Source organism: Hemitrygon akajei, chromosome 2 (assembly GCF_048418815.1).
Source record: "Hemitrygon akajei chromosome 2, sHemAka1.3, whole genome shotgun sequence".
In the NCBI taxonomy this organism is placed as follows: Eukaryota; Metazoa; Chordata; class Chondrichthyes; order Myliobatiformes; family Dasyatidae; genus Hemitrygon; species Hemitrygon akajei.
The window spans coordinates 175,498,218-175,511,901 of record NC_133125.1 but is presented as its reverse complement, the minus strand read 5'-3'; the positions used below and the strand labels follow the sequence as shown (position 1 = coordinate 175,511,901).

Sequence of the window (13,684 nt, the reverse complement as noted above, 5' to 3'; positions counted from 1 at the left end):
GTGAACCTCCCCCCCCCCCCACCCCTCAAGGGCTATCGGATTGATATTTACCATTAGAAACCACTCTGCTCTATCCTTTCTAAGTCTAATGTGAATGCCAGTGATTAAATATGCTTTGCCAAACACCTCCGCTCAATCCACTAAAAGTGAATCTTCCCGGTGGCCAAATATTTTAATTCCAATTCCCATTCCTGTTCTGACATGTTAGTCCATGGTTTCCTCTTGTGCCAAGATGGGTTCACCCCAGGGTGAAGGAACAACACCTTACATTCCGTCTGGGTGGCCTCCAACCCGATGGCATGAATATCCATTTCTCCTTCCAATAATTACCCCCCTTCCCTCTTCTTCTATTCCCCACTCTGGCCTCTGACACCTCTCACCAGCCTGTTATCTCCACCCGGGTCCCTTCTTCTTTCTCCTATGGTCTACCATCCTCTCCAGCCTTTTATCTTTCCTACCCACCTGGCATCACCAATCACCTTCTAGCTATCCTCCTTCCCCTCACCCCACCTTTGTATTCTGGCGTCTTCCCGCATCCCGCTTCCTTTCCAGTCCCGAGGAAGCGCCTCGGCTCGAAACATCGACTATCTATTCATTTCCGTAGATGCTGCCAGACCCGCTGAGATCCTCCAGCATTTTGTGTGTGTTGATTTGGATTTCCAGCATCTGCAGTCTCTCTCGTGTTAATGACATCCATTTGCCATAGTTTTGAACATTTGCCCGGTCTAATCATCTCTCTCTCTCTCTCTTTGCTTTAATATTGTCATTCGTCACTCTTACGATGTCACATTTCTCTGTGCCAATGGTGAACTTGGTGGTGCGATTTTTATCATAGATAGGAGGAGTAAACCTGAACGTATTTCGGTAGATCGCCTTAAACCGGCCGAACAAGATTTGTGGATTCCGCTACCACGCCCCTGGTGTCAGGACCTGACTATGAGTGTGTCAACACACCTCTGGACGAGCCCGAGTAACGTAACGGGTGGAAACAAATGCATAATTCACAACCAACGGCATTGAGTTCGGGATTCACTTTAAGAGGCTGGTCTGACGTTTTATTTCATGTGCTTTATGTTCTCTGTGGTTAAACATAAAGGAGTTGTTACGGAAAATGCCTCTGTCGTTTCATCAACGAAAACGTTCATTTACGACCTAAAGGGCTTTTAGGGGTAATTTAGCGTCCATTTGAAAAACAAGTTGTGAGGTTTTTTTTCTCAAATTCTCTTTGACAACCCTATACACCAATTCATCTCTGCCACAGGAGTAAAATAATACTGCGTACTGGTAGCGTAACTTCTTCCGCCCTGGCCTGGAGAAGGTTCGACTTTATAATTAGTGTATCGTTTGCCTTTTGCAGCGGCGGTTTCCGCTTTGTGTGCCTGATGCCGAAGTTTAAACTGCCGGCACTGGGGAATAATTGTTGCCAACAAACGCCATATTCCCTGTTACAGCGCTCAGAACGGTGGTCACCGAGAAAGCTACTCGGGACTATTACAGGAACGTACAGGAACTTGGCCATTTGTGGAGCGGAGTAAAGGGGAGACGGGGACGGTGTTGTAATTGTTTCCGTTTGGTCGGTCGGGGCTCGATCAGGGGATTTCACTGCTGATGCTCCCTATTGAGAGTGTATAATGTGGGGCGGGCCATGAACGTTTGAACGCATCCCGCCCGCATTGTTGGTGTCTCCTAATGATCAACACATCCTATTTCCTTATGTACCCACCCCCACCCCCACCCCCGAAGAGTCCGCTATAGCGCAGTTGCTCTCCCTTCCTCCCCGCCTATCAGACACGCACTCAACCCACGGTCGCTTTTTCAACAGATTGCTGTCCTATCCCAGACTCTCGTCATTGTCTCCACCCGCCCTTCCCTGCGTGGCCCCATCTGCCCACAAACCCTGTCACACCTGGCTGCAGCGATCGTTTACCAGCTCATGAAACCACTTTATAACTGGTAATTTCCCCTTTACACCCTCAGTCTTGACAGAGGGTTACAACAGTGTGTAAGTCATTGTGATACCATAGAACATTACAGCACAGAAACAGGCCTTTTGGCCCTTCTGCGTGTGTCGAACCATTTTTTTCTGCCTAGTCCCACTAACCTGCACCTGGGCCATATCCCTCAAAACCCCTCTCATCCATATACCTGTCCAAGTTTTTCTTAAATGTCAAAAGTGAGCCCGCATTTACCACTTCATCTGGCAGCTCATTCCACACTCCCACGATCCTCTGTGTGAAGAAGCCCCCCCCATGCTCCCTTTAAACTTTCCCCCTTCACCCCTAACCCATGACCTCTGTTTTTTTTTCTCCCCTAGCCTCAGTGGAAATAGTCTGCTTGCATTCACTCTATCTATACCCATCATAATTTTATACACCTCTATCAAATCACCCCGCATTCTCCTACACTCCAGGGAATAAAGTCCTAACCTATTCAACCTTCCTCTGTAACTCAGTTTCTCAAGTTCCGGCAACATCCTTGTAAACCTTCTCTGCACTCTTTCAACCTTATTAATATCCTTCCTGTAATTAGGTGACCAAAACTGCACACAATACTCCAAATTCAGTCTCACCAATGTCTTATACAACCTCAACATTACATTCCAACTCTTATACTCAATAGTTTGACTTATAAAGGTCAAAGTACCAAAAGCTCTCTTTACAACCCTATCCACTTGTGATGCCACTTTTAGGGAATTATGTATCTGTACTCCCAGATCCTTCTGTTCTACTGCACCCCTCAGTGTCCTACCATTTACCTAGTATGTTCTACCTTGGTTTGACGTTCCGAAGTGGAACACCTCACACTTGTCCAAATTAAACTCCATCTGCCATTTTTCTGCCCATTCCTCCAACTGGTCTGTACGGTAACAAAATTTAACAGACAGCTGCATGGAGAGGAAAGTTTAGAAGACGGTGGACTAGCTCGGATGAGGCATTTAGTTTGGTGTGAACTAGTTGAACTGAGGGGCCTACTTCCATAATTCAAATTGTTGATCATCGTGTTGCCTGTGCAGATGCTGCTGGCCCCACATGGTTCCTCCAGTAACACACAAAATGCTGGGGGAGCTCAGCAGGACAGCAGCATCTATGGGAATGAATAAACCCTGACGTTGTGCGCCAGGGTTTTTCTTCAGGTCTGGAAGACTATTCTGGCAGCTTCCCCCTTCCCTTCCTCACCCAGCACTAAGTGAGGCCCTTCCAGCCCAACGAGCTGTACCACCCAGCAGCTGAGGGTACGTCACCAGGCTGAGATCTCTGTATCTTTTCCTGTCTTGCCTTGCTGTTGTACTCTGTGTCCCCAGCTTCTCCTGTAGGAGTGATCTCCACTAGGTTGTTTATATCCTTGATCAGCAAAGGATCATGTTTCTTTCCCAGTCGAACTCATCCATCAGCTACTTTTCACCCATTGCCTTAAGAACATAGAAAGAAAGTCTTACGAAAAGCTCAAGCAGGGGAAAAGAGGCCATGAAATATTTGGTAGGTCAAATTTGATGGCAGAATATAGTATTAATGGTAAGACTCTTGGCAGTGTGGAGGATCAGAGGGATCTTGGGGTTTGAGTCCATAGGACACTCAAAGCAGCTGCGCAGGTTGACTCTGTGGTTAAGAAGGCATATGGTGTATTGGCCTTCGTCAATCGTGGAGTTGAATTTAGGAGCCGAGAGGTAATGTTGCAGCTATATAGGACCCTGGTCAGACCCCACTTGGAGTACTGTGCTCAGTTCTGGTCACCTCCCTACAGGAAGGATGTGGAAGCCATAGAAATGGTGCAGAGGAGATTTAAAAGGATGTTGCCTGGATTGAGGAGCATGCCTGATGAGAATAGGTTGAGTGTACTCAGCCTTTTCTCCTTGGAGCAACGGAGGATGAGAGATGATCTGATAGAGGTGTATAAGATGATGAGAGGCATTGATCGTGTGGATAGTCAGAGGCTTTTTCCCAGGGCTGAAATGGTTGCCACAAGAGGGCACAGGTTTAAGGTGCTGGGGAGGAGGTACAGAGGAGATGTCAGGAGTAAGTTTTTTACGCAGAGAGTGGGGACTGTGTGGAATGGACTGTCAGCAACGGTGGTGGAGGTGGATATGATAGGGTCTTTTAAGAGACTTTTGGATAGGTACATGGAGTTTGGGAAAATAGAGGGCTGTGGGTAAGCCTAGTAATTTCTAAGGTAGGGACATGTTGGGCATAACTTTGTGGGCCAAAGGGACTGTATATGCTGCAGATTTTCAGCCCCGACTAGGAGTTGATGCCATCATCTACCTGCTGAACCGTGTCTGCGCCCACCCGGACAAGCCAGCGAGCACTGTGAGGGTCATGTTTTTTGCCTTCTCCAGTGCGTTCAACACCATCCGCCCTGCTCTGCTGGGTGAGAAGCTGACAGTGATGCAGGTGGATGCTTCCCTGGTGTCATGGATTATTGATTACCTGACTGGCAGACCACAGTACGTGCGCTTGCAACACTGTGTGTCAGACAGAATGGTCAGCAGCACTGGGGCTCCACAGGGGACTGTCCTGTCTCCCTTTCTCTTCACCATCTACACCTCAGACCTCAACTACAACACAGAGTCTTGCCATCTTCAGAAGTTTTCTGATGACTCTGCCTTAGCTGGATGCATCAGCAAGGGAGATGAGGCTGAGTACAGGGCTACGGTGGGAAACTTTGTCACATGGTGCGAGTGGAATCATCTGCAGCTTAATGTGAAAAAGATTAAGGAGCTTGTGGTGGACCTGAGGAGGGCTAAGGCACCGGTGACCCCTGTTTCTATCCAAGGGGTCAGTGTGGACATGGTGGAGGATTACAAATACCTGGGGATACAAATTGACAATAAACTAGACTGGTCAAAGAACACTGAGGCTGTCTACAAGAAGGGTCAGAGCCGTCTCTATTTCCTGAGGAGACTGAGATCCTTTAACATCTGCCGGACAATGCTGAGGATGTTTTACGAGTCTGTGGTGGCCAGTGCTATCATGTTTGCTGTTGTGTGCTGGGGCAGCAGACTGAGGGTAGCAGACACCAACAGAATCAACAAACTCATTTGTAAGGCCAGTGATGTTGTGGGGGTGGAACTGGACTCTCTGACGGTGGTGTCTGAAAAGAGGATGCTGTCCACGTTGCATGCCATCTTGGACAATGACTCCCATCCACTCCATAATGTACTGGTTAGGCACAGGAGTACATTCAGCCAGAGACTCATTCCACCGAGATGCAACACTGAGCGTCATAGGAAGTCATTCCTGCCTGTGGCCATCAAACTTTACAACTCCTCCCTCGGAGTGTCAGACATCCTGAGCCAATAGGCTGGTCCTGGACTTATTTCCACTTGACATAAATAACTTATTATTATTTAATTATTTATGGTTTTATATTGCTATATTTCTTCACTGTTCTTGGTGCAGCTGTAATGAAACCCAATTTCCCTTGGGATCTATAAAGTATGTTTGTCTGTCTGTCTGTCTATGTTTCTATCCTTGGAAAGGAGGATTAAGGTAAACCCAAAGGCATTTTCTACATATATTAACATCAAGAGGCTAGAGAGAGACAGAGTAGGACTACTTGAGGACAAAGGAAGAAATTTCTGCCTGGATCCTGAGGATAAAGGCAAGGTACTTAATGAGTAGTCTCCAACCTGATGGCATGAATATTGATTTCTCATTCTGGTCATTTTTTTCCTGACCCCATCCCCTCTTTTATTCTCCGCTCTGGCCTTTTATCTCTTCTCACCTGCCTATCACTTCCCCCTGGGTCCCCTCCTCCTTCCCTTTCTCCTGTGGTCCATCCTATCAGATTCCTTCTTCTCCAATCCTTTATCTTTTCCACCCACCTGGTTCCACCCATCACCCTCCATCCAGCCTCCTTCCCCTCCCCCCCAAACCTTTCCAGACCTGAAGAAGAGTTTTAGGCTGCAAAACATGGACTGTTTATTTATTTCCATAGATGTTTGCTGAGTTCCTCCAGCACTTTGTGTGTGTTGCTTTGCATTCCCAGCATCTGCAGACTCTCTCCAGATAATGACATCTATTTGCCGTAGTTTTGAACATTTGCCCGGTCTAATCCTCTCTCTTTTTGCTTTAATATCGCCATTGACAGCACTTATGACATCACATTTCTCTGCCAATGGTGAGCTTGGTGGTGCGTCTTTTTATTCCAACACCTGAGTCAATCTGACAGAAAGTTGTAGTGCCAACACAGGTCCTTGTCTGACACCATTAACCTCATCCTGTCAATGTAAGCACCTGAAAATGACCTTCACTGCTTCCTGCCGCTGGCTGTGGGGTCCAGGACTGCAGGTGCTGGTAGTCCAGGTAAAGTGACTCACAATTACCAACTCATTCCATTCTAACAATCCTGTGGACAACAACTGTGATCATTTTCATTGAAACAGAAATCATTTTGTGCACCTACCTTCACTGCCAATCCTGCAAATGAGGGTAATGAAGATTGCCACAAGCAACACAACATTACAGATAAACAGGCTCGGCAACCAGCTTCTGAGGTTCTTCAGTACTACAAGGAAACAATCAAGAACAGTCAAAATGTTAGATCCACACAAATGATTTAACACAGGAATCAACGGTGAAAGTTTTCCAGATAATAGGGATGGCGTCCATGTTTGGTCAGGCTGTTGGCAGAGAGGCAACCTGACCAGATCAAAAACAGACCAGTTCAGTGTCCCCTCTAATTTGAAACGGCCAGTGTGTGCAAAAATCTTGTACTCTGCAATTTTTGCCCAGTGACAACGTGTGCACTGGATAACTTCTTCAATAAAAACAGTATAATTCAGCCAGTTCTAAAATCTGCAGACAAATCATTGCAGCGTCCATCTGCATCAGAAACCGCAAAAGGAAATGTGATTGTGTATGATCGTGAAATATTCTTAATGAGGTAGAGGGCGACAACCTTTTGTGTGCAGTTTAAATTCCTTTGTGCACTAGTAGGAAATGATTTGTGCACACGCACCTTAGAGGGAGCACTGGACCACATGACCGTGTATGGAATTGGAATTGGTGCAGAGAGCTCATTGAGACTTGCAGCAAGTGGAGAATCTGTACAGACAAAACACACTTCTGGGAAACAGCTTATATTTGACACCTTGTGTAATCTCATTATCCGCTGGCTGTGGATATGAAAAAGACAGATTCGCTGGAATCCAGTGCCCAGAGGAGGAAAGAGCTCCATATGAATCAGCTCTGCAGTTTATCCCAATAATTTTGTTCTGCAAGAATAACCCTCCCTAGCCACTGCACTGAAGTTACACTGTTCTGAGTGTGAAATCTTTTCCCATGCCAAGAATTGGAACATTACCGGAGTCAGATGCTCTGAGGAAATGGCAGGTGTTCTGGTCCAGAATGTAAATACGGTGCAGGCTGAACTATCCACACTTCACGTAGAAAGAGTAAAAGTTGCCCAAGGAGTCCAGAGATAACTGGTGACCCACATATAAGGATACATCACCACACATCTCTCCTTCACTTGGTTCTTTGTTCAATTCATTCGGCTGTTGGTCCAGCATTTGTCGATTCTCGTCATGTGCCCCAGACAGTGATGCTGTTACCTTTTGCTCTGCTCCCTTCCCCTATTCCAGTCCACTTCAAATCCCCCCTTCCGGAAAAGATTCCCTCTCCGATCCCTTCCCATGATATTTTCAAATTTCCAGCCACACCCTCTAAAAGCCTCTGAATTTCCAGTTTCTGTTGAAATGATTTCTCTCTTCAGCCTGGTGAAAAAATACAAAAGTTGAATACTAGTTAAATGCTGAGACACTGAAAGTTGAGGGTGTCGAATGGGACCAGGATCTCATTGTACATAATCACCAAAAGCTAACGTGTAGGTAGAGCCGGCAATTAGAAAGGCAAAGAGCACATTGTCCTTTATTACAAGAAAAAAATCAGTTCAGGAGTAGAGATACCTTACTCCGATTGTATAGATTTATTATATATAATGAGCTGCATCGGGAATATTGTAAACACAAGAGATTCTGCAGATGCTGGAAATCCAGAGCAAGTGCTGGAAGACCTCAGCAGGTCAGGCAGTATCTATCAAAAGGAATAAACAGCCAAGACCAGTTCTGATGAAGGATCTCAGCCCAAAGTTTGACTGTTTATTCCTCTCCATTGATGCAGCCTGACCTGCTGAGCTCCTCCACCATTTTTCTGTGTGCTGCTCTAGGTTTCATTTCTCTGATGAAGGAAGGACACACTTGTCATATAACAGGAGTGAACAAGACTTCATCAGATTCATTGCTGAAAGGGTTTATCGTTCAGACAGTAATGCTTCCACTGGCCACAGAGCTGCAAAATAAGCAGTCACAGTGTTACGAAATGGGGCAACACAATTAGCACTGGAAGAAGGAACTGTCTCAATCAGAGAGTAGTGAACTTAGAACCGTAGAACATTACAGCACAGAAACAGGCTTTTTGGCCCTTCTTGGCTGTGCTGAACCATTTTTCTGCCTAGTCCCACTGACCTGCACCCGGGCCATATCCCTCCAAACCCCTCTCATCCATGTACCTGTCCAAGTTTTTCTTAAATGTTAAAAGTGAGCCCACATTTACCACTTCATCTGGCAGCTCATTCCACACTCCCACCACTCTCTGCATGAAGAAGCCCCCCCTAATGTTCCCTTTAAACTTTTCCCCCTTCACCCTTAACCCACGACCTCTGTTTTTTTTCCCCTGGCCTCAGTGGAAAAAGCCTGCTTGCATTCACTCTATCTATACCCATCATAATTTTATACACCTCTATCAAATCATCCCTCATTCTCCTACGCTCCAGGGAATAAAGTCCTAATCTATTCAACCTTTCTCTGTAACTCAGTTTCTCAAGTCCCAGCAACATCCTTGAAAACCTTCTCTGCACTCTTTCAACCTTATTAATATCCTTCCTGTAATTAGGTGACCAAAACTGCATACAATACTCCAAATTTGGTCTCACCAATGTCTTATACAACCTCACCATTACATTCCAACTCTTATACTCAATACTTTGATTTATAAAGGCCAAAGTACCAAAAGCTCTCTTTACAAGCCTATCTACTTGTGACGCCACTTTTAGGGAATTATGTATCTGTACTCCCAGATCCCTCTGTTCTACTGCACCCCTCAGTGTCCTACCATTTACCTTATATGTTCTACCTTGGTTTGACCTTCCGAAGTGCAAAACCTCACACTTGTCCTCATTAAACTCCATCTGCCATTTTTCTGCCCATTCCTCCAACTGGTCCAAATCCCTCTGCAAGCTTTGAAAACCTTCTTCACTGTCCACTACACCTCCAATCTTTGTATCATCAGCAAATTTGCTGATCCAATTTGCCACATTATCATCCAGATCATTGATATAGATGACAAATAACAATGGACCCAGCATTGATCCCTGTGGCACACCACTAGTCACAGGCCTCCACTCAGAGTAGCAATCCTCCACTACCACTCTCTGGCTTCTCCCACTGAGCCAATGTCTAATCCAATTTACTACCTCTCCATGTATACCTAGCCACTGAATCTTCCTAACTAACCTCCCATGCGGGACCTTGTCAAAGGCCTTACTGAAGTCCATGTATACAACATCCACTGTGTTCCCTTCATCCACTTTCCTTGTAACCTCCTCAAAAAACTCTAATAGATTGGTTAAACATGACCTACCATGCACAAAGCCATGCTGACTTTTTCTAATAAGTCTCTGTCTATCCAAATACTTGTAGATCCTATCTCTTAGTATTCCTTCCAATAATTTACCTACTACTGATGTCAAACTTACCAGCCTATAATTTCCCGGCTTATTTTATGAGCCTTTTTTAAACAACGGAACTACATGAGCTATCCTCCAATCCTCCGGCACCTGACCCGTGGATATCGACATTTTAAATATTTCTGCCAGGGCCCCTGCAATTTCAACACTAGTCTCCCTCAAGGTCTGAGGGAATACCCTGTCAGATCCTGGGGATTTATCTACTCTGATTTGCCTCAAGACAGCAAGCACCTCCTCCTCTTTAATCTGTATAAGTTCCACGACCTCCCTACTTGTTTGCCTTGTTTCCATAGACTCCATTCTAGTTTCCTCAGTAAATACTGATGCAAAAAAACCACTTAATATCTCTCCCATTTCTTTTGGTTCCATACATAGCCGACCACTCTGATCTTCAAGAGGACCAATTTTATCCCTTACTATCCTTTTGCTCTTAACATACCTGTAGAAGTTCTTAGGATTATCTTTCACCTTGACAACCAAAGCAACCTCATGTCTTCTTTTAGCTCTCCTGATTTCTTTCTTAAGTTTTTTTTTGTATTTTTTTATACTCCTCAAGCACCTTACTTGCTCCCTGTTTCCTATACATGTCATACATCTCTCTCTTCTTCTTTATCAGAGTTCCAATATCCCGAGAGAACCAAGGTTCCTTATTCTTATTCACTTTGCCTTTAACCCTGAAAGGAACATACAAACTCTGCACTCTCAAAATTTCTCCTTTGAAGGCCTCCCACTTACCAATCACATCCTTGCCAGAGAACAACCTGTCCCAATCTATGCTTTTTAGATCTTTTCTCATTTCTTCAGATTTGGCCTTTTTCCAGTCTGGAACTTCAACCTGAGGACCAGATCTAACTTTATCCATGATCAAGTTTAAACTAATGACGTTATGATCACTGGAACCAAAGTGTTCCCCTACACACACTTCCATCACCTGCCCTAACTCATTTCCTAATAGGAGATGTAATATTGCATCCTCCCTAGTTGATACATCTATATATTGATTTAGAAAACTTTCCTGAACACACTTCACAAACTCTAACCCATCTAGACATTTAACATTATGGGAGTTCCAATCAATGTGTGGAAAATTAATATCGCCTACAATCACAACTTTCTGCCTCCTGCAGTTGTCTGTTATCTCTCTGCAGATTTGCTCCTCCAATTCTCGCTGACTATTGGGTGGTCTATAATACAACCCCATTAATGTGGTCATACCTTTCCAGTTTCTCAGCTCCACCCATATGGCCTCAGTAGACAAGCCCGCTAATCTTTCCTGCCAAAGCACTGCTGTAATATTTTCCCTGACTAGCAAAGCCACCCCCCTCCCCCACCCTTCATCCCTCTGCCTCTATCACGTCTGAAACATCGGAACCCTGGAACATTGAGCTGCCAGTCCTGCCCCTCCTGTAGCCAAGTTTCAGTAATGGCTACAATGTCATAATTCCACGTGTCAATCCAGGCCCTTAGCTCATCTGCCTCTCCCACAATACTCCTTGCATTGAAATATACACATCTCAGAAGATTGGTACCACCACGCACAACCTTACTATTTGTGACATTGCATGAAGTACTAACATCATTTATTTTTATCCCATTTCCACTATCTACTCTGGCACTCTGGTTCCCATCCCCCTGCAAATCTAGTTTAAACCCTCCCCAATAACACTAGCAAACCTCCCGGCAAGTATATTGGTCCTCTTGTAGTTCAGGTGTAACCCGTCTCTCTTGTACAGGTCCCACCTGCCCCAGAAGAGGTCCGAATGATCTAGAAATCTGAAACCCTGCCCCCTACACCAGTTCCTCAGCCACTTGTTCATCCTCCAGAGCATCCTATTCTTACCCTCACTGGCACATGGCACAGGCAGCAATCTGGAGATTACTACCCTCGAGGTCATATTTTTCAACTTCCTACCGAGCTCTCTGTACTCACTCCACAGGACTTCCTGATGCTTTCTCCCTATGTCATTGGTACCGATGTGTACCACGACATCTGGCTGATCACCCTCCCACCTCAGAATGCTGTGCACACGATTAAAGACATCCCTGACCCTGGCACCCGGGAGGCAACAAACCATCTGGGAGTCCCTGTCACGACCACAGAATCTCCTATCTGTACCCCTGACTATGGAGTCCCCTATCACTACCGCTCTCCTCTTCTTCCTCCCTCCCTTCTGCACTGCAGAACCAGACTCAGTGCCAGAGATCCAGCTGCCGCAGCTTGTCCCAGGTAAGCCATCCCCCCACAACAGTATCCAAATCATAATACCTGTTCTGGAGGGGAATGGCCACAGGGGAACCCTGCACTACCTGCCATTTCCCCTTCCCTCGCCTGACAGTAACCCAATTACCTGTGCCCTGTTCCTTAGTTGTAACTACCTCCTGGAAGCTACTATCTATAAACTCCCAATTCTCCCGAATGATCCGGAGGTCATCCAGCTCCTGCTCCAGTTCCCTAACGCGGTTTGTTAGGAGCTGCAGCTGGATGTACTTCTTGCAGGTGCCATTGTCAGGGACACCAGAGGTCTCCCTGACTTCCCGCATCCTGCAAGAGGAGCATTCCAACATCCTGCCTGGCATATTCTCTAGTCCGAACCAAAAAAAAAAGGAAAAAACAGAAACTTACCGGAACCTACTCTCGCCGCTACAACTTGTGGAATTCTCTACCAAAGGCAAACGTGGAGACATGTCACGGAATAAAGTATATAATAAATATCTTAACTCAGTTTCTTGGTTTAACATCTGTCTGGTGAAGGGGCTCTCAATAGTTAACATGACCTGAAAGCCACAGAGACTTAGGGCACAAGCCCCTTAATAAATGACATGAAACACAGACTGGTGTCATTTGGCAGAATTCCAGATTCTTGAGTGAAGGTGGAAGAACAATATTTGGAACCATGGATTGTTTATGATCTAGGCAGAAACTGGAAGCAGGGTTTTCCCAGCTGACAGCTACTGGTGTTGAAAGACACAGGATTAAAAGATACTCCAAAGTTTTAAAGAAATAGCAAGGACGGAAGGGAAATGAGTACAAGACCTGAGGGAGCCAAGCCTATCCCACACACACATTGCACCACAATCAGGATGAGGCACCTTTCTGTCACTCCTTACCACCTAAACTTACTCAACATTGGAAGAAAATTCAACATGATTTGTCAAACACAAATGATTTGAGACTTCCTCTTTTCCTAAATGCCTCTCTGGAGTTGGGTCAGAGGTGACTCGTGCATCATTCCAGCTGTTCTGTGTTACCACAGAGGACCATTTCACATCTGGGCAAAAGTGGACAACTCTATCCCATAGATCACACACAGATCTTAAATGCTAATTAGCCAATGATAGGTACCTTTGTCAAATTCCAGCTTCCAGCAGTGCTGAAGAACACCATCGATAAGAAACAGTGAAGAAATCATCAGTACTATGATCGACAGAGTTATAACTGCGATGTCCTCAGGGGGAAAGCCTGCAATTAAAATAGATTTAAACCATGAAACTGGACACCGGAGAAATGACCGCGAAGGCTGCTGATTGTGGCAATGAATAAATTGTTGCCCTTAACTCCTGCAGGGAGGTGAATGTGCTAACCCCTGCTCAGCCTCACGCCCTGTGATTTCAGATCTACACACACACGCACATTCCCTCTGAGGGGTGTTGACAAGATACTGAATTGTAATACCAGCCAGCAGCATACAATTGATAAGATCCATTCATCTGCCTCGTGGGTCTCCTGTCTAATTTCACCACTGGCTGCTCCTTTGGGTGTTGGTGTGGCCAGATGGGATTAGCAGTTGGGTACCTGCTGGTCAGCATGGACACAGTGGGCCGAATGTCCTGTTTCCATTCTCTACGTCTATAACTGGAGTCAGATGCTGACTCAACACTGGGTTTAAGTTCCTTCATACTTTGTCACCTGATTTCTCCCATTTCTTCCATCGGGATGAGG

The 13,684-nt window shown here is 45.5% G+C and overlaps 1 protein-coding gene across 7 annotated transcripts in view; it reads right to left on the bottom strand.

Annotated features, from left to right (window-relative positions):
* LOC140718694 (HEPACAM family member 2-like) overlaps nt 1-13,684 on the bottom strand; it is a 56,577-nt gene that overhangs the window by 18,436 nt on the left and 24,457 nt on the right. For all 7 annotated transcript variants that reach the window (XM_073032747.1, XM_073032766.1, XM_073032784.1 and 4 more), the window contains exons 4-5: nt 13,088-13,204; nt 6,403-6,504 (exon numbers count right to left, since the gene is read on the bottom strand). In XM_073032747.1, the coding sequence (XP_072888848.1) occupies nt 6,403-6,504; nt 13,088-13,204 (219 nt within the window). The remainder of the gene's footprint in view (nt 1-6,402; nt 6,505-13,087; nt 13,205-13,684) is intronic.